The sequence below is a fragment of the Gavialis gangeticus genome, unplaced genomic scaffold (assembly GCF_001723915.1).
Source record: "Gavialis gangeticus isolate Ggan-Ray unplaced genomic scaffold, GavGan_comp1, whole genome shotgun sequence".
Lineage (NCBI taxonomy): Eukaryota > Metazoa > Chordata > Crocodylia > Gavialidae > Gavialis > Gavialis gangeticus.
In genome coordinates, this window is record NW_017729001.1 from 31,773,476 (window position 1) to 31,797,749 (window position 24,274).

The 24,274-nt window shown below is 41.3% G+C and overlaps 2 protein-coding genes across 2 annotated transcripts in view; both read right to left on the reverse strand.

Moving 5' to 3' along the window:
* The window catches only part of MLXIP (MLX interacting protein), a 76,550-nt gene extending 76,431 nt beyond the window's left edge, over positions 1-119 (reverse strand). Inside the window, exon 1 of the mRNA XM_019506657.1 lies at positions 102-119. Within this exon, the coding sequence (XP_019362202.1) occupies positions 102-119 (18 nt within the window). The remainder of the gene's footprint in view (positions 1-101) is intronic.
* A 4,831-nt stretch (positions 120-4,950) lies between these two features.
* Positions 4,951-19,808, reverse strand: BCL7A (BCL tumor suppressor 7A). The gene is made up of 6 exons (XM_019506658.1): positions 19,774-19,808; positions 16,069-16,150; positions 12,905-13,001; positions 10,794-10,961; positions 9,666-9,787; positions 4,951-8,541 (listed from the first exon to the last, which is right to left on the reverse strand). The coding sequence occupies exons 1-6, from the start codon at positions 19,806-19,808 to the stop codon at positions 8,470-8,472; spliced, it is 576 nt and encodes a 191-aa protein (XP_019362203.1). The 3' UTR covers positions 4,951-8,469.
* Between the last annotated feature and the right edge of the window lie 4,466 nt (positions 19,809-24,274).

A 24,274-nucleotide genomic window follows, 5' to 3' on the forward strand; every position in this document is an offset into this window, starting at 1 on the left:
AGCCCCGCCCCGCCCCCTCACGCGGGCCCGCCCCCGGCCCCACCCCCGGCAGGAAGGAAGGAGGGAGGGAGGGAGGGGGAGGATGACATCTTGCACCAGACCGGCACGATTTTAGCCATCGAAAATCTTCTCTCATCGCAAATGAAAGGGGGGAAAAATCTGGTAGTAGAGGTGATCTCTTATCAGACCAACAGGATTTGGGCCATCAAAAATTCTTTCAGTGTAAAGGAAAATTTTTTTTGGGGGGGGGGGGCACAAATCGTGTTGATATCATCTCTGCTACAAGATTATTGCCAAACTTGCAATGAAAGAATTTTTTATGGCAAAAATCTTGGGCTAATGAAAGATGTCATCTCTACTACAAGATTTTTGCCCCAAATTTGCAATTAAGTAATTTTGGCAGCAAAAATCTTGGGCTAATGAAAGAGATCATCTCTACTATGAGATTTTGGCTAAACATTCGCAAATTAAAGACATTGGTTAGCCAAAATCTTGTAGCAGAGATATCTTTCATTAAGACCAACAGGATTTTGGCCAACCAATGTCTTTAATTTGCAATTATTTTGGCCAAAATCTTGTTGGTCTAATAAAATATAACACCTCTACTACCAAATTTTTGCCAACCAATGTCTTTAACTGCAAATTTTTGGCCCAAATCTTGTAGTAGAGATGATCTCTTTCATTAGACCTAGAAGATTTGGGCCAAAAATTTGCATTGGTTGGCCAAAATCTTCTGGGTCTAATGAAAGAGATCATCTCTACTGCAAGATTTTTGCCCAAAATTTGCAATGAAAGAAATTTGTTGGCCAAAATCCTGTTGGTCTTGATAAAAGAGATCACCTCTACTACCAGATTTTTCCAACTTTAAATTTTAAATTATTTTGGCCAAAATCTTACAGTAGAGGTGACATCTTAAATTGGATAAACAAGATTTTGGCCAAAAAAAATTCTTTCATTACAAATTAACAGAAAAAATCTTGTAGTAGAGATGAGATCTTTTATTGGACCAACAAGATTTTAGACAGAATAACTGCGAATTAAGGACATTTTTTGGCCAAAATCTTAGGAGAGATGAGATCTTTTATTGGACCAACTAGATTTTTGCTAACAAGTTTCTTTAATTTGCAATTATTTTGGCAAAAATCTTGTAGTAAAGATGTCAACAAGATTTTTGCCACTACTTTACTTTGCAATTAAAGAATTTTTCTGGCAAAAGTCTTGTTGGTTTAATAAACAGTATCACCTCTACTACAAGATTTTCTCCTTTCATTTGCAATTAAAAATTTTTTTTATGGCAAAAGTCTTGTTGGTGTAATAAAAGATATCATCTCTACTAGGAGTCCTGCAAGCTAGAAGGGCAATCCTGAGCGCCCGAGTGAGGGACTCACGTCTGAGGTATGGAGACCAGAGACTGGCCGGTCACCTCACCCCAGTTGTCTTCCTGCCTAGTGCAAGTTTAATCAGGTTACTTGAAACATTGTAGTCTTTTCTATATATGGAGCGCTAATAGTTTTCTGTACACATAGCACAAAGATGCCTCCGTCACTAGGCCAACATCTTCAGGAGCCACTGAGAAGACTATTTATAAAACTGTGCCATCAAACCTCCACTACCTAGATGACATTTTCCTCTGCTGAATGTCTGGACTCATCAAGTGATATTCAACAACTACCCTCTTTTGACTGAATTCTCTCTGGCATACACCTACACGCCACAATCCACATCCAGGATGGCACCCTACAAGCCACTATGTACAGAAAACTCATGGCCCACCACAGTGTCAACAAAAACAGCAACAGTCCCAGGCACACCAAAAAAAACTCATCTATAGTCAGACCCCTGGATACCACCTCCTCTGCTCCAACTTGCAACACGCAATTCACCTGCCTGAAAAATGATGTTCCCAGGCGAGGATGCACCAGCAGAGAAACAGATTGCGTTTTGGAGCAAGCCACACAAATACGCCACCTATTGCAATGCAAAAAAAAAACCCTGCCCAGCTGTTACACGCTGGAACTCATAAAGGAGGATTATGAAACAATTACAGCCTCTCATCAAAAAAAGGTCAGACCTTGAGGGAAATGCTCCCAAAGCCTACACTCCTGGCCTTTGAGCAACCCCAAAACTTGGCCCAACTCAGCAGCAGCAGCAAAACTCTCCCTCCTGTAACAGAGTTCAAATGGGACACAGCCCAGCCTTAGCAGTAAATGCAAAGCCTGTCAATACATCTCCACTGCCCTGACAATTGGCACCCCACAAAAAAACCCCAACAGAGTGCATGGGTCCTACATGCATATGTCCCAGAATGTGGGATTCACGCAGCATACCAGGTGCCGTCCTCGTGGAAAGCATGTGGTGAAACCCAACAGGAAGGAGGAATGACCGAGGAACCCTTACAGAAAACGACACGGGAAAACCAGAAGGAGCACATTTTTCACAGAACAACCATTCCTTCTCTGACCTCTCCCCTTTTGCTCAAAGGGAATTTACAAAACAACGGCAGAAGACAGGCCCAAGAACAGAAATTAATAACCCTACTAGATAGACAGTGGCTGCATGGCTCATTACAACCTAAGAGATACCGTTAGGAATCTCCATGCACTTTGCAGGAAATATCTCCCCTCCCCTCTTGAATGCTCTAGCTCTGCCACTCACCAGATTGCCTGGTCCACTGCACTTCTTTTGTGTGTCCTGTCCCTCCAAGCAGTCCGTCTGTATTTGCATACGGGCTTCCTTTGATATGTGTTCAGCCTGCGTCTGCCTCTTTCTTAAACCCGAAGAAGGGCACTTGATGCTCAAAAGCTTGTCCAACTGCTCTCCCAGCTATACTGCTGGTCCAATTAAAGTGATCCCTAAAAATCCTTGTCCCGCATAGGTTTTGAAGGACACCTTCAGAACAGAGCATTTTCCCCTCTTGTATTTGGTCTATGTCAACATGTTATAGGTGAAACCAAGCAAGGATGCAGAGGAAAGACTTTTTGCGGGTGCGGCGTTTTCCTTTTCTTTGTGTGGTGCTTCTGTTTGGACCTGCCCAACCTCAGCGCTGCACTTCAAGGATGAGTGCTCTAGAACAGGGCATTCCAGGAGAGATTGAGGTAATTGCAAAAGCCACAGCAGAGAGACAGATTGATGGCCTTGCTTTTGCATATGCCTTTTGTTAATTCTTTTAGCAGCTGCCGTGCTAATGAAACGTTTCAGCCCATCATTATCTACTGATACCTCCCAACAGAGACTGGACTGCTATCACAGATGAGATAGCTGTTTATTTAATTCAATCACATTTGAAATGTGCAGAGAAGCAAGACCAAAGGCCCCTTGCTCACCTGCCTTTTTTGGACTAAGCACGTTTGAATTTAACACACAACTACTAAGGAATCGGACCTTGTAGTAGAGGTGATATCTTTTATTAGACCAACTAGAAAAATATTTTTTTTTGCAAAAATCTAGTTGGTCTAATAAAAGATATCACCTCTACCACAAATTCTGATTCCTTTCGTCTCTAGGCTACAACCCAGACACCTGATACAACTACTAAGCATTTACACAGTACGCTGCAAATTAGGAACTCTTCTGCTCAAACTGACCCATGGGAAAGCAAATCTCCCCACTCTACAAAGAAGAGAGGTAAGGTGGATCACCTACAGCTACCCAGGTTCTGGGATACAGCCAGGATTAGAAGTCTAGAGGATTTCATTCAAAACCGTGCTTCTGCAGCCGACAGAATAACTTGAACCTGCTCGGGTCTCCTTTCAAACCAGTCCTTATGCTTGGAAAAGCTTCCCTTTCTGTACAGGCAGGCAAGCACCCTCTTTTTATGAAAAATCTCCTCCTTGGCACCCTCCTTTTTGGGGCAATCCACTAAGGCTTTGAACAATGTGCTAACGTGAAACCTGGTCAGCATGACTTTGAGACTCAACTTGTCAGGCCATCCAGTCTGTAACATGCACTCAAATGCAGGACCCTTGGGACAGGGATAATATGACCAGATTTTCAACAGAAACATACCTTTAAGTGACTTGCATATTTCATGACTAAGAGAACATTGTAAAAGTATTTGCAGACATCACCACGGCTGGCTTCCGACTCAACAGACACATTTCTAAGCAAAGGGTTTTCTTTTAGTAATGGCATCTAAAAAGAGCTTACCCTGAAAAGCTAAATATTATTAGTTAACACTTTCTTTGAGAAAAGAGTAATTTGGATATTATAAATACCCCCACCAACTTTCCCATTCACTGTTCATCACGTTTGGCATCTGATTCCATTAAACTGAGTGGGGTCCTTGTAAACTCGAAGCAAGTTCTACTGAGTCCTAAGTGCCTGGAAGAAATATCCAGTGGTGCGAAAACCCAGATTAAACAAAATGAGAACTGAGATGCTTTATAGGCATATGGACACAAAAGGAGAGATGAGGTCCATGCCCTCTGCATATACTGCAGAGCAAACCAACAGGCAGCAAGGAAACGCGCAGAACTTCACTGGTCTACAATCCCTCGACATGAACTGCACGGATGATTTCCTTACATCCTAGCAAAGAATCACTAAAAAGATGCTGCTACAATGATGTTTGTTTTTGTAAAAAATAAAAATAACCAAAATGATGAGCTGTAGTATAAGTAGTATTTGGCATTTCACATGCCCGGAACAGAGGGATGTAGCAATCTTCCTATTTTACTGGATTTGTGTGCTCACTGGTTTGCTCATTCCAGACATTCTCCAAGTCACTCATGCAAGAAAGCCAAGGTCCTGCTATAAGGATATCAGCACACTTTAGTCCGTTGAGAGACAGGAAGGTTATACTGTCTTACGCATTGCCAAATGAGACCATAGAACGCACAACATTTTAAAAACTATTCATAAACTGAATTATTTATTTAAAAAATTTAAAACAACAGACAAACTGAGAATTGCTTAAAATTAAAATTCCTTGATAAAATTATTCACACAGCATTCATGTTGTGATTTTTTTTTATTTATTTCTGAAATGAAACCATTGTACATTGTACAAACCATAGCTACTGATGGAATAAATAAGTGAAAAAAATTATACTGCTGTACAACACACACACACACAAATCATAAGATGGAAAACGATTAGGTATTGAAGAAAACAAAAATTCTTTACACCTTCTAACAGGCCCTTAGATATAAAGAACATTCCAAAACATGACAATGTTTATGTATGAAGATAGCCACCCAAAACCAATCTCTTATACTGCCTTGTTGATTTTTTTGTTGTTTTGTAAGTGCCAGCACTTTTTGGAATGTTTAACAACTACTTTCCCAAGCATAAAAATTCCAAGGAATAGTTCTGCTATAAAATGTTTGGCTGAGTAAATCTCTTATTCGGAAGGCCTTCCCAAGTGTTCCACAACCTCAACTAATTTACTTGCTTCTAGTTTCTTTTGTTTTTGTAACTGAAGCTCCAACATTCAGCATTGTAGCAAGGAAGCACTTCATGATATTTGCACTATTTCTAGAACGTGAGCTGTATGAGAACTTTCAGTCACCTTGAAGTAAATTACAACTCCCCTTCTGCTCCACATCGCAATGGTTTCAATTCACCCTTTTACAGTGAGTTCATAAAACAAATTTCAGGTAGAGATGGTCCAAGCCAATAAGCTGGATTTAGATCTGGTTCCAACCCTAAACAGGGCTTGGATCCTATGTTCTGGTTTGGTCCCATCTGTACTTTCTGGCATTAAAATGTGTTTACTCACACCCATTGGCCCATATGTGTCATTAGGCACTTCAAAGAAAGACTAATAACAGTCTTATACTCTATTTTGGATTTCTTCACACCAGGTAATGTCAAAGCCTCTAAGAAAGAGACTGACATTAACAGGTTTAAGGAACCCAAATCTATCTGCTTGTTCAATTGTCTGTTGTCACTAGAATCTGATTAAAAAAACGTTCTGAATGTATTTTGTATAAGCTGTAAATTTAAAAGTTACTATTTTAGAAATAAAGCCACTAGCAAAATGGTTACGCTGCTTTGTTTTCCAAGCCACAGAACAATGGACACGGTTCTGAGCAGAAGCCACAGGAGAAAAACGGAATTTTATAGTTAACCTGTTGGTGTCAGTAATGCCAATAAATGTTTCTACCTAATGAAAAATTTGAGGTATTTTAGTGCTATTTATATATTTTTTCTTCCTAAAGTACAGGAATCAGTTTTTAAACCAAAAAACAAAACAAAGCAAAACAAACAACCCCCCCCCACCCTATTTAGTCCCTTGGAAACTTATAGAAAAATCAAAAATCAAAAACATGAACAATCAGAAGATAGCAATTAGTAAACATGACTACTTGTCAAAGGTGGCATCAGATTCATGTCGTTTTAGTATTAAAAATTAAAATGAGTGAATCAAAGTGTTTTTAAAAATTTGAATTTCTTTAAATTTACTCATTTAATATATCAAATAGAATTTTTCTCATAAAATATTAATTAATTCTGAGTGTACTATACATACAAACTGATAGCCGTTGACCAGTTATCATCCACATTTTTAAGCATACACACAATTCAAGAGAGATATTTCTTCCATTTCATTATGTATATTGTGCAAACATAACTATTGGCTCCTTATTTCCTTATTTTCAGAATGTTAATGAACTTTATGATCTGACCAGAGAATTCAAAAACTTATTAGGGAGCACACTGCTTTCATGAATGATTTGCAACCAAATTTTATTTAGTTAAGATCCAAAAAGTTTATTTCAACATAAAGGAAAAAATCCCAAACTTAGCGTAGCAAGTTATTTGGAGTTGAATCCCGCAAACATCTTATAGAAGGTCAGCATTGGCTCCCCACTTTTCCCGCCCCATGCTGTGTTTCATAATTGAAGTGGTAATTGCAAATGCAATGCAGTAGTCAAAGCTCAAGCCATTTTCACCATTGGAGAATTCAGAAATAAATAAGATTACAAAGAGCTAAGTATGAAAATGTATCGACTGGAAGCAATTTTATCATTAAAAAATATCTACAGTTCTTAGCTTACAAACTATATGCAACCGTTTTCAATATGTGGGGTCTTGATTTGAATTACCAGGTCCATCTCCTGCACTGAGCAAAAGAAGATTAAGGACCCAATCCAGCAACACATATTTCTCATGTGAATATTCCTTACTCACACAAGTAATTCCTACTGCCGTTGCTGGGTGCTGAGATGACTCGGCACCACTATGGAAGTACTAAGCCTACTGCAAGAGCAGGTGTTCAGGACCTGATCCTTGTCGATGCTCTGCACCTCTAAATGCTGTTGACTCGAAGGGAGTTGCACATGCTCAGCACCTCTCATTCAAGTCTAGAATGAGCAGACTTCAACATAATTGAAAAGGAAGGAACTTTCCTACCAACGTAGTTCATGGAAACAAGACTTATTTACAAAGATTTGGTGAAAATTAAAAAAAAAAACAACAACACACCCCAATACAGTATAGATTGGAACATATCAGTAAACATCTTATCAAAGAACAGTACAATGAAATCCAGTTCAGTGAAAACCTGATAATCAAAATAAACCATTTCAAATACATTTGCTATGTATCAGTCCCTTTGATCCTTTATTTATAGTGGAACCCTTCTGTAAAATGTACACTGTACCCAGTACAGAGATCTGGACCTAATATTTAACCTACTTGAATCGTTTCGTTATCTATGTAGATCCGGCCTATAAATGGTAAATAAATTGTTAACTTCTGCTGAAGTCAAGTGTTTAAAAGACCAGATTTACAATTTGTGAATGCTGTGCATTCAATAAAAGGTCTCCACTGTAGCTGCAGAAAAATAAAATATCAAGCTTCTTTGTCTCCTTGGACTCCAAGTGTGAAAATGGCTTCCTAATCTCTCTCATCTCCTTTTGTTAATTTTTAAGCACCAGGGATTGAAAATTAAAAAAAAGAAAAGAAAAGAAAGAAAGAAAGAAAGAAACAAAACAAAACCAAAAAAACCAAACAAAACTTACTACATGGCATTATACAAACATAGGTCACTTTGCAAAGGAGACAGTTGCAAAACAACTTTAAAAGTTAGCACTGTTTTCAGAACACAAGGCACAAAACAAAAGCAGACATCACGCCAGAACAATGAACTTCACATGAAAGCTAATACCTGACCTGTACCATCCTTAAATATCTTACATTGTTAAATAGAGAAATGAAAAAAAAATACAGCAGCAACATAATTGTAATTCTGACTTTAGAAACAGTGCGTAGACCCCTCCTGAGTTGTTTACTCCAACCATTTCAGAGACAGTAACTTAAAAGTTCTCAATGTTTGTTTCACAGGAAAAAGTTTTCAGTGTCTGAGAAGTTAAACCTTTGTTAGGTTTTCTTGGATTTTTGCTTGGTAACTTGAAAAGTTAGGAGTTCTGTCCTCATCCAAGAGAAGATGCTTAAGTAAGGTTGTTCTATAATTAAGCCCACTGATGTACCTTACATAAAAACTGACCAGGAAAATCTATAGTCTAAATCTCTTCAACATTTTGTTGGGAAGCCTCTACTTTCATCTTTTTAGAAGGTGGCACTCCTTCAGAGTCCTTAACAGGGGGGAAAGAGAAAGAATTCATGTTATCATTGAACTGAATTTTAGGTCCTGTAGACATCAGATAAAAAACTTATGAGCAAATACTCAAAAAGCATTTTAGGACACAAGTAACGTAACCAAATGAACACGCTTCCAGGAATCACCCTTTTAACCAACAATCTGCTTACACTTTTTCCTTGTTAACACAGGGCAAATTTCTGGTTGCAGTCACAAAGCCACTGTATGCTACTCCAAAATCAACAGCATTTACAAGCAGTCATGCTCTTGCTTCCTTTAGCTGCACACTCAGCCATGGCCCACACCACGCTCATGGAAGTTGCTCCTGCTAACAGTAATGCAATCTGCAAAGGACAATGCACGTGGGGTTTGGAGTGGGCATGTGTGCAGTAACAACTGAACCAACTACCACCAGCATCTGAGAGAGGATGCAAAAGAGACAATATCCGAGGAGCCCCATTTCCCCCCACACCCATGGCTTTGTAGGAATGTACATATACATGCTTCAAGCCACATTTGGCCCTTTGAGTTTCTTAACACTGCACCTTTCCAGACGCACTCAGTGTTCTGCTTTATAATGGACATAAATGTGTCCAAAGCATCCTTAAAGAGACACGATTCAATAGGTTAGGCCCAAAATGTACAACAGTAAAAATCTTGATTTAGATTTTAGCATTTCACTAAACAAGGAACTGCCCCCGCCCAACATCGGATCCAGACTACACGGCTCTTTGTAGGCCAGATCCAAACCCACCTGAAGAAGCAGGGTGGACAGCATCAGGAAACCACAGGGGTTAACACAGCTGCCTTTGCCCCCTTGCTGGACATCCCCAAACGGGCTCCTCATCCCAGATTTCAGCAGCAGGTCTCACCTTCAAATTCCAGGCCCATGTAGGAGCCCCGCAGGCTGGATGACAGCTATTGGCAAGATCCAGCCCCCAGAGTGTATCTTGGACACCCCTGGCCTACATGTGTTATTAGGAACACAGTGAAGGAAATGAAGGTAAACGCACAGCTCCTTTCCTGACCGTTTTCCTTTGATTCCTCATGTTTACAAAAAGGTTGACTGAATTTGGAAGAAAAAAATTCTAACATTCCTTTGTACTTAAATACAATTACCTGAGAATTTTTAGATGCCTCTGATGTTATATCATTTTCTCCAGAGGTTTGAATGTCTGCTTTCTCTGAACTATTCATGGAATTATCCATTGAAGACTGTGAATTCTGCTCGTCAGAAGTATCTGCAAGAGTAGACTTGTTTAAGAAGTGAAATCAACTTGAAATAAGAACTTCTAAACCATTTCACATTCCAACACTAAACACAGACAGAAGTTTCATCCAAGCATAATCACTGGTAATCACATACCCAATGACACGAGTCATCACTGGGGATCAAATTCATTAGCTCCAGCACCACAAGAACAGCTTCTGCCACTGAGCTAAGGAACTCTTTTTGCCAGCGGCTTGGGGAGCAGCATAGTTACTTGGATCACCCGCCAGGGGGAGTCCCAAGCAACACTGTGACCACAGACAGGACCTGAATTCCCAATGTTTAAAAACAAATAGGAAAGAAGTTAAAAAAGATATTCAGACCTTTCTATGCATCATAAGGCAGCAAAAAAAGAACAGGTCCAATGTTTTTATTTGGAAGTCACCTTTAAGCTTTTTTAAGTCATTCTAAATCAACGTGAAAATAAAATACAAATTCATTTCTGAAATGAGGCTTTGTCCCATCTTTCAGAAATATTCCTCCCTCTATTTTGGATCCTCAGGGCACACGACATCTACCTGCAGGCAGGATTTAGGTCTGGTCCAGCCACCCCTAAGGTCAGTGACAAAATTCCTGTTGCCTTTCAGAGGACCAACAGCACACAAAATTGCTAATTATTTCAGTGAGACTTCATGTATGAAAGCAAAATCCATGCGAAGGACTGTGCTCCAATTCATGCAATGTTAATGAAATGGAGTTTAAAAAACGCAAGCCAACTGGAAATGTTTATGGATAAGTTAAACTGCTAATCCCAGGCGGACTGCTGCAACTCATCATGGCTGACTTCTCACAACGTATTTATTGTTTTGTTGGTGCTGGAGAAAGACAGTTGTGTTTCATGTGACATGCCAGTCAGTCTATTCCACTTCCTTTAAGTGTCTTTCTTATGAAAAATTTTGAACTGAAATAATCACTTAAACTGGTGATTGGAACTGGAAAAGCCGTAGGCACAGAGACAGGTATCTGCATGTTATTACCTTCTGAACCAGGCTGCTCCTTTGCATCTGTCTGAATTTCATCAGACTTTACTTCAGTGCCATCTGCTTGTGTTGCTGAGTTCTGCTCTGGTGCTGGACTGGAGTTACTACTGTTCTCCTGTTTTATTGGAGAAGCATCAGCTATTGAACTCTGGTTGCTATTGTCATCTGGAAGAAAATTCTGCCTTGATGAAAAGTGAATACAAAAGGACATTTTGGCTTTTCTTGCATTTAGTTTTTCAGGCATTACTGAAAAACTAGTCAAGATAGATCTTAATCCCACATGCCTTGCACACCTGAGACTCTTAGCAAGACATTATAGGGAATTTTGGGCTGGGCCCATGTTCACTGAGGCACATAATCAAGTAGGACTTTTTACACTTAAGACCCCAGTACCCTGCTGATGGTCTCTGCCATACACCCTGCAGCATAATTCTAGTGTACATCTCTGCAGATATGGCGACCAAGGCAGGTACAGTAATTAGAAGTGTTCTAACAGACAACAGTCTTGCATTTTTTTTACTGTATATGCCTCTGAACAGAAGCCAAAACTCTATATTACGAGCCAAACAGACCAGTAATGCAACAGGAAGATATCAGAAGTGCAAATAGCTAAAGCAAGAGCTCTGCATCCAAAGATGGCCACACCTCTGGTCCAGCTCAACTGTGAGTTTTTCCAGCCAGGGTAAAACATACACACAGAAAAAAACCTTGCAGCATGGTAGACAACGCAGGTTGCTTTTGTTAAACTGCCTGCATTTCTTTGTGGGAAATTAAACATTTTCATTTTTCTGTTATTTAATTTTATCACGCAAGTCTTCCAGGGGGCAGATATTTCAGGAGCCTAATTTTTTTTCTTTTTGTTGGGATGGGGAATGAATACTTTTGCCCTGATTCACATCACACCAGTGAGAATCGGAATCAACTCCATTAAACTAGTGGAGTTAAAAACACATAGAAATGACATAAGTGATACGAGAAAGTAGACTATCTGAAAACATAGCTTCCTCTTTTTTCATAACATTAAGCCAATACGCTCATGTCAAAATACAAATTATCCTGTAAAGAAACTCACATCCTTCAAGGAATTTTACTTACAAAGATTCCTAGGAACTTAAAACGTTGCTGAAATTTCAAATGCTGGAAAAAAACTGCCCAGTGTTATCACTGTTCACGTCGCAGCTCAGTTAGGAACTTTGTTTGACATAACCTACTGTACACATCAAACTAAAGATAATCAACCATAAAGTCTTGCAGCCATGTCTTTTGCACTTCTATAATCTTCCATCCAGAATACTTCAGTGCCTTAAAATCCTAAGTTAAGAATCATGGCACTTCTCTCATGCATCTTACAAAAGTCCCCACAGCAGTATAGACCACCACAATTAAGGCCATAAACGAGCTTCCATTCCAGCCCTCTGCTATCATGTTTTGATGCCTTACAGATGACTGATTTTGGAGGTGAATTTGCATGTTTAGTTTCTGTTGTTTTTTCAGGCAGAATTCTTTCAGTTAATTTTGAGCTTATAAAACACCCTTTTCAGTCTGGGAGGGAGGGGTGGTGGGGCAAGAGGGAAGTGGGGAAGAGAGATAGCGATAGAGAAATGCATTTCTCTCTTGCATGGGTTACTACAGTCTGAAGTTATTTACATCTAATGGCTCCAAGATCAAGTTATTAAGGTGTGAAATGTGGAACGGGGTCTTTCATTAAGCCACTAGCTGTGAACTTTTTAAGGACAGACACTCTTTGCAGGCACATGGAGCTAGTTTAAGTTACCAAACATGCTCAGAAGAAATCACTAATTTTCCTTTGCTAAAGCCAGGGATGTTTGCACTTAAAATTAGTGCTGTAGCACTACCACACACTGAATTTGTGTTTTGTCCCTTCCCCTTTTTATTGTATAATTTGGCTCCACACACAACAGACAAAGACATCTTATTTTAGACCCTGCATCTGACATTGCTGATGCTAATGCATTGATTTGGGGCAGTATACTTCTATTCTGAATTACCACTTGAGCAAATCATGCCCACAGTTACAATGAGCAATACAAAAATGGTCCTTCACAACAGTACCATGAGGTAGCTGAGTCTGATGCTCTCCTACTCACCATGCATGTCCATCATCCCTGGAGAGGAACTATTCTCTGGAGTTGTCACTTCAGATCCACATTTTTCATCTTTGCCTTTTTTCTTATTCTTATTTTTCTGAAAAAGCAAAGACATCCGCTAAAGATTAGAGTTACAAATGAGATTAATTCACATTTAGTGTAGGACTTTCAAGCTTGGCATTTTAGTCTTGTGTCTCACACTCACAACTTTCAAGCGGAAAATAAACCCAAGTCAAGAATTGCCAATACCAATGATGCTGCTGTTACAAGGTCAGAGAAACAGCTCTCCAGGTGGTTCTCAACCTGGTGTCTACTCATGAGGAATTCTTCCATGCATCTGGACCACTAAGGTGACAGACTTTGGGAAATAAGACTGCTGTCCAGTATGGCATATTGTTATTGATGGTTAGAAGACATCTAATTCAGCAACGTACTGCAATAGGTGCATATTTTGATTAATTATGCACCCATTATGGTGGCCTTTGGGGGCATTAGTGTTTTTATTGCTTTTCCCTCCCTCTTCCAACAGCTAAAACATTAACTGGAAAAAGGAAGACAAAGTCAAGATTTCCCCACAAGACAGACAGGGAGGCAATGGCATTGATCAGAATAGATAGGTGCTAAGAATCAGAAGGTCTCTACTTAATTTCTGACTCTGCAGCCTTGCTCATGGGTAAATCAACTCTCTGCCCTACCTCAGCATCCGCTCTGATCTTGGAAAGCCATATCATGAGGTGACAGAGCTTCCCCCAGGCGGGGCTCCCACCTGTCCCTGTGGAAGGAGCATCTTAATCTTTGCATCAATTCTTGAATGTGCATACAAAGGTAATTCAGAATTCCTTCTATGAAACAATGGCCCTTTGCCTCCCTCTTGCTGACCCAGGCTGTGGAGACTTCCTCCTACTCCACATCTAATGTAGGTTCTGCATTAATAATAGAGTAGGAAAGATCAGCCAGCATGTGAGAAAGAACCACCTCACAGCAGCAAGACTGCCCTGCATGAACATACAGCACATTACACTACAGTAACAGAAGGAGCTGCAAGCATTAATACAAAAGGGAAAGATGGTAGTATGCATCCAAAGCAGGGAAAAATCTGGGGCTGGAAAGGGATGAAACATTTCCAATTAAAACATGATGTAATTAATCCCCAAAGAGAAAGTACCAGCTACACTGCTTGTGGAGAACCAATGCTTGCTGTGAGAATGAAAAGCCAGCTTCTAATGTAGGAAAAGCTAAACCAGCAGCCCATTAGGGTTAGGCAGCATCTTCCAAAGAGACACAAATAAGATGGCACTCAATAAAACCTGAAGGATTCAACAAGACAAATATGGGTCTTTTCCTTCTTTTAACTTGTAACAGAATAGGTGGAAAAGTTACACATAGAGAAAAGGTAAACCTTTGCATGAACTCAGCTTATTTAGCCGAACAAAAAGGCTGAAGGAGCTAGGACTTTCCTATAACTACATCAAGGGGATAAACTTCAAGGAGAGGAAAAACTATTTAACTTAATAATTTTGGCACAAGAACACACAAAAAACTCACCGTGAACAAGTTTAGGCTGGTGATTGTAAGGTGGCCTCTAACCATCAGGGCTGCGAGGTTCTGGAATGGCTTTCCAGTAGGAGCAGTGGGGCAGAACACTTTAAACATGCACACTCACGTGCATGCATTTCAGAAAGTTAGGTACAGAACTGGCTGCTCTGAATCAAGGACGCCACATTCCCAAATACTTGGGTTTTCTTTTTGGAAGGATCAAAGTGGTAACACTTGAGTGAGGAGCTCCTGAATCATCTCTTCTGCACGCGCAAGGGGAAGAGGAGTCTATCACGATCCCTAAAATATCAGGCAATATTCCCTTGGGTCCATGAAACACTGCAGCACATTAAGAAGCCCCCATGTCATATTCAAATGATCACTGGAAGAGGACCCTGGCCTGCTCCTATATAGTGGGCCAAGGGCTGGTGCAAAAAAGATCCTTGAGACCAAGTAGAACATGCAAAGATTTTGCACCCTCTCCCTTTCACTTTACTGTCACGTACAGATTTTTCTTTTGTTCAAAAAGACCTCCCCTTAACCAAAGAAACAACGCAGACCCCCTTTAACCTTAAACTAGACTGCAATTTGCTGCAGCAGCATGACTGTGCCTACTGGGGATAAGTAGCATTTGACGTAGATGTTAGAATGACCTAGTTTCAAGGAGATGCTGACAATTAAGTGTAGGCCCAAAATCTAGGGATATTTGCCCAATATGTCCAAACTACCATCCAAATATTGGAACTGGTTCTATGTAGAAGGACTCTGTACAATCACAGAACCTCACCGACTTAGCAGCTATTTATGCAGAACGAACTGCAGAACTGGGGCCTTAGGCACCCTGGAGCCACATCAAACTCCATTCCAGGTTTCCATTACAGAAGCATTCTATGCAGGACATTTGGGAAAACACACCGCTAGCGTCCTCTTGGTTGCAAACTTAGATGTAAGAAAATGGACCCGGAACGCCCCAGCAATTGCAACACTCGGGTCTGAAATATATTTAACAAACCCCACCTAACTGCAGCACAACGATCACTGTCTCCGTGTCACAAATAGTCCAATTAGCACAAACACTGATTAAGGTGTTAAAAATGACTGTGTTCATATACTGGTTGTATTTTTTCCACAAAAATTCATGAGAGGTTATTTCTCACATATCTAGTTCAGTTTTAAGGCATTTTTAAATATAAGAGACACCATAGAAATGCTTATCTTCAGCCAGTGAAGTCTTCAGTCAGATGAAGCCATGGAAAAAAAAAAGGCTTGCTTTATAACACATCCTAAATAAAGGACAGAGCTGGGCCTGGAAGCTGGACTTTGAATAACATGGATCCAGGCCCGAGACTTTTTCTGATAGATCCATCAAAGGACCTCCGCATGCACAGTGTCCCCAGGAATTACACGGTAAAGAGCACAGCTTGTATGCTGATCCAGGGAGAAGAGAGCCACCTACTGAATCACCAACAGCACTTTCTGCAGCAGCCTGGGTTTCTCAAGATCTTCCATTCAAGTGCTACCAACCTGGCCAACCCAGCCGTAGCTTGCAAGATCTGGGGAGGGCTAGGGTATTTCCTGAAAACCCCAACTAAACACAAGATACCTGTAGGATGTGCAGCGATACTTACATCATCAACTTTGGGCTCTGTTACTGGTACCCATTTGTAAATCCTGAGGGATGTGTCACCAACTGTCACCCACTTCTTCTCCCTACAAAATTACAATGCAGGAGAAGTTAAAATCAAAATCTTTACATTCAGAATAAAAAGACCTACCACTGTATGCTCTCAAGGATATAAATAGGCTATCACTCCAGTAAGATACTATTACACCACCTTAAACACATATATACAATTATTCACATTTAAAAAAAACAAAAGCAAAAGATTGAAACCTGCAAATAAACTCCTTCACAATTCTGAGGGCTCTTACTTGTCTGGCTGAGGGACTGCAGTAGCAGTAACGAGGCCTGGGCAAGAGATATGGTTATGCAGACTTCTACCGAAGTTACAACAGTTACAGCTGTCATTTAACGTTGCATGCAGCAGCAGAGGTTTTCAGACCTGGGCTACTCTCAAGAGCTATGCTTATTGATACTGGAAATCTTCATGCACTGTGACCAGATGACTTTTTTTTGGAGAGAACCTTGTAACGATTTTGGTGTTCACTCAATACCAACAGCAAATATTTTTTAAATGAAGGACTACTAAGAAGCACTACGCACTGCCATGCAGAAGGCTAGAAACGGATTCATCAGGTCCTGGCTCCCTGGACCAGCAGGGCCTGAGCACACTCTGGAAGAGCGGACAGCACACCCTGCGGGACCCGAGCAGACCCTGCCACCCAGTCACAGCGAGACTGGCGACCTGTGAAGAAAATCTGGCCAGAGGGCACCACTGCTGTGGGAGGCCAGGCAGATACAAAACGGGGAGGATGCCAAGAACTGGGAGTTCAGGAACCAAACTCCTGGAGAAGCAGAACGCTAAAGGAAGGTCCATACCACCAGAGAAACTTCACCTAGTCGCTGGCGATCAGGTTTCTCAAGGCACAGTGGATCACTATTGGTTTGTAGATTCAAAATACATTTCTGCAAACAGATCCATTACAAACCAATAGAAACACTACTGACTACTTATACAGGAACAATTGGCATTAATTTAAGATTCCAAAACATATGCTGCTTTGAGTTATGTTTTGTCTTTTTTTTTTTAAACAAAGATACACAACAGCTGCATGCCAAACCTATCATTTAAGTATATTTTAAAACTGTTCACTGCAGGAAGGAAGAGGTTGGATGATCCTTGTCCAGTGCATTTGTGATCTATTCGGAGAGGCTTGTGATCACATGCCACTGACACCCTCCTGATTGCCTGCATTTTGGCCACTAACAATGTCAACTTTGATCTCTGTCTTCCTTTAAGGGATACTCTTCTGTGCTTAGAAAAGGAACTAGCCATGACACTCTGGTAACAAGTTTGGGCTTTCCCTACTCTGACTTTTTTTTAAAACACTGTTTAAGCTTCAATTCAGATGAACTGATTTCCAGTTTTGCATACGTGGCTTAGCTCCATTAATTCATCTACAGCAGACAACCAAAGCATGGCAGAAGTTAACTGGAACTTGGTTTGAACTCTGTTCCTAGCCACGGTAAAAATGGGTGTGGAGATGAGAGCATGTAAATGATGAGAAAAATAGACTCAACTGTGAAGACATCATGATGATGTAGATTTTTTTAAGGATATAGAAAAACCTAAATGTATTTCTAGTTAAGAAAACTTCTGAAAAGTGATACAGGAATAACTAACTGAAAGTTTTTTCCTTGGTGAATAAATAGCACCCGATATTTCGGTCTTCTCCTACATCAAAATATTACTCAGAGATGCTGCACTGGAAAACCAAAAGTTCAAGATACCTGTTAGCATCTCAAAGCAGCCTCACACAGCATCTTCACTGGACAGACTGTAGAACACAGGAGGAAACCTATATTAGTAACTTTTTCCTTCTCGTATTAAAATTAGCCCTGACATTTCAATTATTTTAAAACTGCCAAGCAATCTCTTAGCCTTTAACAACCTCCCAACTAACAGAATTAAAAAAAAACCCCCAAAAAAACAGTCATCCAAACAACAGAAGGGGGATAAAAATAATTTTAAATGGAAATATGCCAATGCCCCAGTTTTGCAGGCACATGTACATAAAGAGCAGTAACACTGAACTGACTGGGACTACTCACATATACTTTCTTTTACATGTGTAAGTGCTTGCAATATTGCAGCTTTATAGAACATATAAGTGTTAATATGAGCAGAGAAGACAAGCTTCTTTAACAGCCTCCGAGTGAAACAGCTGCCAATGTAAGCAACGAACTTAGAAAAGGGTGAAGAAACTTAACGGGTTTCAAACACTAAACACCTTTTAAGATCTAAAGAACAAGCCAGGGATCTCAGCTTCATACGCAGGTAAAGATGAATGCTTACCCTAAAAAAACCTTCCCAGAATGTTTTCATCTGACATGTTAGCACAAACCCTATCATCTGTTCTAATGTTCTCCCTTGTATTTATTGTGCAAAAAAAATCCCCCCTAAACTGCAACTGAGAAACATCCCTTTTCACATTAAATTGAATCAACATAACATACACATTTATTTGGCCAGTAACACCCAAAATGAGCGGGGCGCTGCCTGAATGGCAGAATGTTCTGACTGACTGAGCACAAGAGCAAGAGTGAGGAATAAGTCTTTGTCCCTGTGCGTGTGACCCCAGATAATCTACCTCTCTGTCCCAGTTTGTCCATCTGTAAAATGGACGTGACAGTACACTGATGTCTGTGGGACACACTTAAGCCTCTTATTTTAAGAGGCTAATCCAAAATTTCCCTGGATGACAGTTCTACTCCATTTGAACATAGCCACCTTTGATTGGCAATTTATTTTTTATCATTTTTACACAGTCACAAAGAAAACTGGTCTCTCTGCTAACCTACCCCATTAGGTATATTTGTTAAAGGGACCACCGAGCTGAGAGTTATTCATCTAAAGCACTGTAATTTCCAACTCCTATTGCCCAGGTCTGTCTGTCAATATTCTGACTTCATAAGTCATTTTTCTATTTTTAAATCCTCCTTGTTGTCACAGTTATGGGAAACAGTGAAACTAGTGATATATCAAGTCCTACCTCCAGGTGAAAAGTAAAAACTGAAAAAAAAGAGATGATTATAAGTTATAGATCACAGGAGGAAAAGCAAATTTATAAGCTGGTTGATACAATACTGGGGGGGTGGGAAATCACACTTTAGGCTGAAACATTTTAAAGGCTGACAGTGTTGCTTTATTTATACAGTATTTTAAAGGCAGACAAAGCTACATAAGCACTAAGCATGATTAAATATTAGTATTTTTTTCATTTTAAGGTTCCAGGATACCAGTGTGTCTCCCAAGTTATGTAATCACATTACTCAAGGTCTAATTTTAAACAGACAACACTTTCTGGAAATAAAGAAGAAAATTAAAAAGGCTCAGAGCCCCCAAAGTTAAATTAGCATCAAATTCCACATATCAATGGAAGAAATTACAGGGTAAAACAGAATAGCTTGTGTTACATTTACACGTGAAATATCAAGGGGGCTTTTGCATGAGTGCCATATGTAAAAACCAAAATGTCTGAGGAAACAAGAACTGAAAGCCTTTGCTGCCAATATAGCTGCATCACTTAAAAAGGGGCTTTCAAAATGATCAGTCAGCTTGCTAGTTTCTTCCCATGTCTGCTGTTTAAACACAAATTGCTTCTTATGATAGTCCCCATAGCAGTATAGACCACCACTTGCTTCTGCATACCCCATCTTGTCCTGATGATCACAAAGTGACGCCATAATGCTGAATTTATCACATCACACTCGCTTGCATTGCAACAGTTTGGTGAAAATCAGAATTACGACCACACACGCACGCTGCTGCCAAATGCACAAAGTAACACTGAAAACGGATTCTGAGTTCACCCTTTAGAGGTGTGGCTCTGCCTGTAGGTGTGTCTGTGCGGAGCAAGAAGGGCCCCCAGGCCCTACTGCAACATGCTCAAGTAACACCTGTGACAGCCTCAGAAAGAACAGACAAAAGCGCTGGCCAAGGACCTCTCCTCCGTTTTGAAGTTTTCTTCCCTGAAACGTGTTCCAGTGGTAAAACCACCATTTCACTTATATATGTAAGAATGTATTTTTATGCAAGTTCTATTGACCTCCAAAACGCAGGGATGGCGCCTGTTGCCTACAGTAATCAAAAGGATACATTTATGAAAGGCCAAATTTTTCCCTGGAAATAAATGCCCAATAACTCCCACCAGTCCGTTCGGGTGTAATGTGATACATCAAAAAGTACAAGCCAAGCACATGAAGGCTGCACTGTAGACCATTACATCTCAAATAGATGTCCCGACGGTATTAGAAGTGCTACCCCATTTCAGCAGACAATGTTCTTTGGGTAAATCTGATATCTTTTATTAGACCAACCCCATTTCAGCTTTACCAGTGCTAACAATTTTGAGAGCAACAGGGCTGGACAGACCCAACTGCAGTCTGTTTTCATATATCCTGCTGTGTACAGGATTAGAAGAGAGGTCTAAAATACTGGTGGCAGGCAACAACGTGGCTACACTACAATTACCCACCAAAAAAGGTAGTCAGCAAAAGCTTTCTTCAGGGTGCCAACAAAAAATCCAATGTTTCAAATACATTTGAAGGAGAAAAAGAAAAGAGGAAAGGAAAGTTTTTAAGTTCTTACAAATGGAAATTGTTTCAAGGGAGAAGGCCCTGCTGCAAGACCTGAAGATGATCTCTTCAACCTCCAGTGGTTAAACCGCACAATTTATACAGGCCAAGTGAGACAGTCAGCAGAGATGCTCCAGCTGCACCGCTCAGAAGAGCTATCCCTAGAGCCTACAAGGATCCTCCAGTGGGGAGGTACTGGGATCTAACGAACGCGCCGCTTTGCCCCTTCACTCACACAATCACTACTTCTAACCCTCTTTAAGTTGGACCCCACAGATGATTCTTTGCCACAATAAATCCTGAACATGTTTCTCATGATTTTTACCAACAGATTTCCAAATCTATTTTATTAAAGCAGGAAAACTAGCATTGTCCTTAAATTACTGCTTGGGAAAAATGAGCCAAAGTGGTCAATGACATACCCACAGCCACCAAGCAAGTCAAGAGCAGCCAGAGCCAAACGGGTTTCCTCAGTCTTGGTCTAGTGCCCCGTTGTTTGGGTCATGCTTCCTGTCCAAGTGCTAGCTCCATCTCTGCTTGCCTCCACCCTTACTTGCTCTGTGGGAGTTAAGAAGTGCTCAACCCTACATTTGGGGGGTTTCTGAGCTTAGTCTGAGACACATATGATGCACCATAGTCTCGTTAAGGACATTTTACAAATGCCTTTAATAAATAAATATTTAAGTTTTTTAATAAGGACACCTGGTTTTCATCAAGGAAGAGATTTTTCATTCTCTTCCTGGTATCACAAACTGTCCGATGTTTAGCCCTTCTTCAATAAAAAGGTATAAACATTATTAAAGAGAAGAAAGAATTCTTGTGGGTGGTATCTTTGTCTATCCCAACTATGCAGTTGGTCCGATAACTGGCAAGCTTTCGGGTATCATGGTACCTTCTTCAGGCCTCTCAACATCACCTCAGTGCCACTAAAAACGACTGATTCCATCTCAAAATCTATGTATTTCTGTCAACTTTTTGAAAGCAACAAGTGATGCATTTTGGGGGGTGGGGGTAAGAAACAGACACACAACACGCAAACCCACTGAGATGCACTGACCTGGGATCATTCTTTGGGTAGGCTTAGTAGAAAATGATAAATATTTTTATCCAAAAAAAACGGTTTATCCCTTTTAGCTATAGATGGCCAGCACTTCCACCGCATACTCAAACGGAACAGATTTTAAGCACAAATACCTAGTCCGATGCACACCTGAGGTTCTTCTACAACAGAGTACCCTTGATAGAGTAGTTTAAAGCAACCTGGTCAAGTAACACTTGGCGGCACTACCTGCAAAGATCAAAACTATTTAGTCAATGCCTTTATTAGGGGTGCACCGATATACCAGTTGGCTATTGGATCGGCACCAATAAAAAGAGAAATGAGGTTCTTAGTTACTGGCTTTTTTAGCTTCTTGTAGCTGATAATTAAGGCTGTGCGCTCAGAGCATCCTGGTGAGCTCCATCGCCAGCCCCAGCCTACAGCAGACTACAGGTCCCCGTGAGCAGCGGTGCCACGCTCAGCAACAAAGGGACTGTTACCAGGTCCTGCTGCTGCCGCCATTGCAATGCGACACACGCAGCAGGGGCCTGAGTTGGGGCTGCTGCGGAGATGGACTACGCGCAGGGGGTGTAAGGCACGGGGTGCACTTGCAAAACAGGCTTCACCCCACGGCCAGGGGGGCTCAGCTGTGCGGGGCCCACCAGCTGTGACACAGCAGCATGATCTGGGGCTCCAAACACGGCCGGCACCGCTGTCTGCACAAGGGCCCGCCCTAAACTCCCAGGATGGCGTCACGGGCTGCGCGGGGAGTGGGTTGGAGCCGTGGGCAAGGGGGCAACACGTATGGGAATAAGGTGGTAATCGCCTTCCTCACCAAGGCCTGGAGCAGGCAGGAGGCACGTGTGTGCACATGCTAGAAATGCAAAACAAACAAGTTTTATGTCAGTAGGTTAAAATGCCTTGCACTATTACTAAATATTGGTTATTGGATCGGCATCAGCCAGTATGGTTAATCGTCAGCTTTTGGGTTAGTTAAAAATAGTTATTGGTGCACCCCTAGTCTTTATTCCTGCTCATAGTGTTTCAATAATGCCCAGAAGCTCCAATCAGATCAAGGCCTCTCCGTGCTAGGCACTTTGCAAACACATCTGAAGATATGTCCCTCTGCCAGCAAGTTGACTACTTAAATGTACTCTTGTCAAAGGGACAAATCCTGCACTGAGACAAGCGAGCCCCAAAAGGTACGCAGCAGCATCTGCGTGCACCTGCATTCATGCGGAAGGCTACAGCACATCCTCCTTCGCCAGCAAGAGGAACATACACCGGAGCCCCCGTCACTTCTGGAGAGTGCTGTGCCAAGTGGCCTGCCCCTGCAGTCAGGTTTAATACCGAAGTTCAGCACTCAAAGACGATGGGATCCACTATGCAACACTCCCATCTTGATCCAAACTGGGATCGCTGCACGCTGGGATTGCAGCCTGTGGTGGTTGTATTCCCACAGTAAGGCTGTGGGGACAAACTGTTCCCTGTTCTCCAAAAGTGGGTTTGGCCCTCATGCGCATGGCACACTGCATATACACCTCCTCACAAACTGCGCTTGCTTCGGGGTATAAAGCACCAAAAGCGTTTAACTCGCAAAATACCGGAAGGTCCCCAGTGTCTTCCCATCCTACTGGTCTGAGAGCAGAAGACAACAGAAACAACTAGAGACCCTGGGTTTGCTAAAAATTATTCCCAGCAAACTTTCAACAAATCTGTCGCTACCTGGTACACATCAGCACTTGTCAGACCCGTGCGCCAACTGTGACAGGAGCCAGTTCTGAAGTGAGCAAAACAGGAGCTTTCACTAATTCTACCGGGTCACCCTTCAGAAACAAGTCGTTGCTGCAGGATTAAGTTGCATCTAGTCCACTTCAACCCTAAAAAAAACTTCCCTCATGGAGCCATGAGCCTGCCTGGCAGATCTGAGCAGAATTTTTATGATGGCACAAAACAAAAAACACCACCAGCCAAAAATAAATAAATAAGATTAAAAAATGCCTTTTTGTCAACTAAGAAGAAAAGGTCAAACTTCTGCCACTCTCGTCCCCGAGTCTCCTATACAGCGTGATTGGACAAGTACAGGGGTGTAAGGAAACATCAAGAAAATAAGCGGAAAGAAAACCCAACCACCCTGCTATGCCATAATTGATCGCCATAATTATGTAATTATCTGCCTGCCTATTGATAGACGGCATAAGTAAATAGATCAACAGATGTATAAGTGTACAGATAAGCATACCGTTAGACAGACAGATAAATACATGTATAGTTAGACAGATGGAGAGAGAGATGGATGTATAGTTGGACAGTCCAATGGATGTACAGACACACAGAGGCATACTTAGATAGGTGTACAGATGGACAGATAAATACATAGTTGGACAGACACACGGATGCAGAGATAGGTGGACAGAGGTGTAGGTGTAGAGACGGGTCGACAGCAGGACAGGTGTGTAGTCATACAGCCGTGCGGGTCGGGAGGTGCAGCTGCGGGTGGCGGGTCCGGGCCGGGCGCTGGGGCAGAGCCTCCCCC

Coding starts and splice junctions, on each gene's coding strand:
- BCL7A (XM_019506658.1), bottom strand. CDS start 19,808: ATGGCGTCACTTTGTGATCATCAGGACAAGATGGG. Junction 10,962..12,904: donor AGGGATGATGGACATGCATG/GTGAGTAGGAGA, acceptor ATTTTCTTCCAG/ATGACAATAGCAACCAGAGT. Junction 9,788..10,793: donor GGAGCAGCCTGGTTCAGAAG/GTAATAACATGC, acceptor CTACTCTTGCAG/ATACTTCTGACGAGCAGAAT.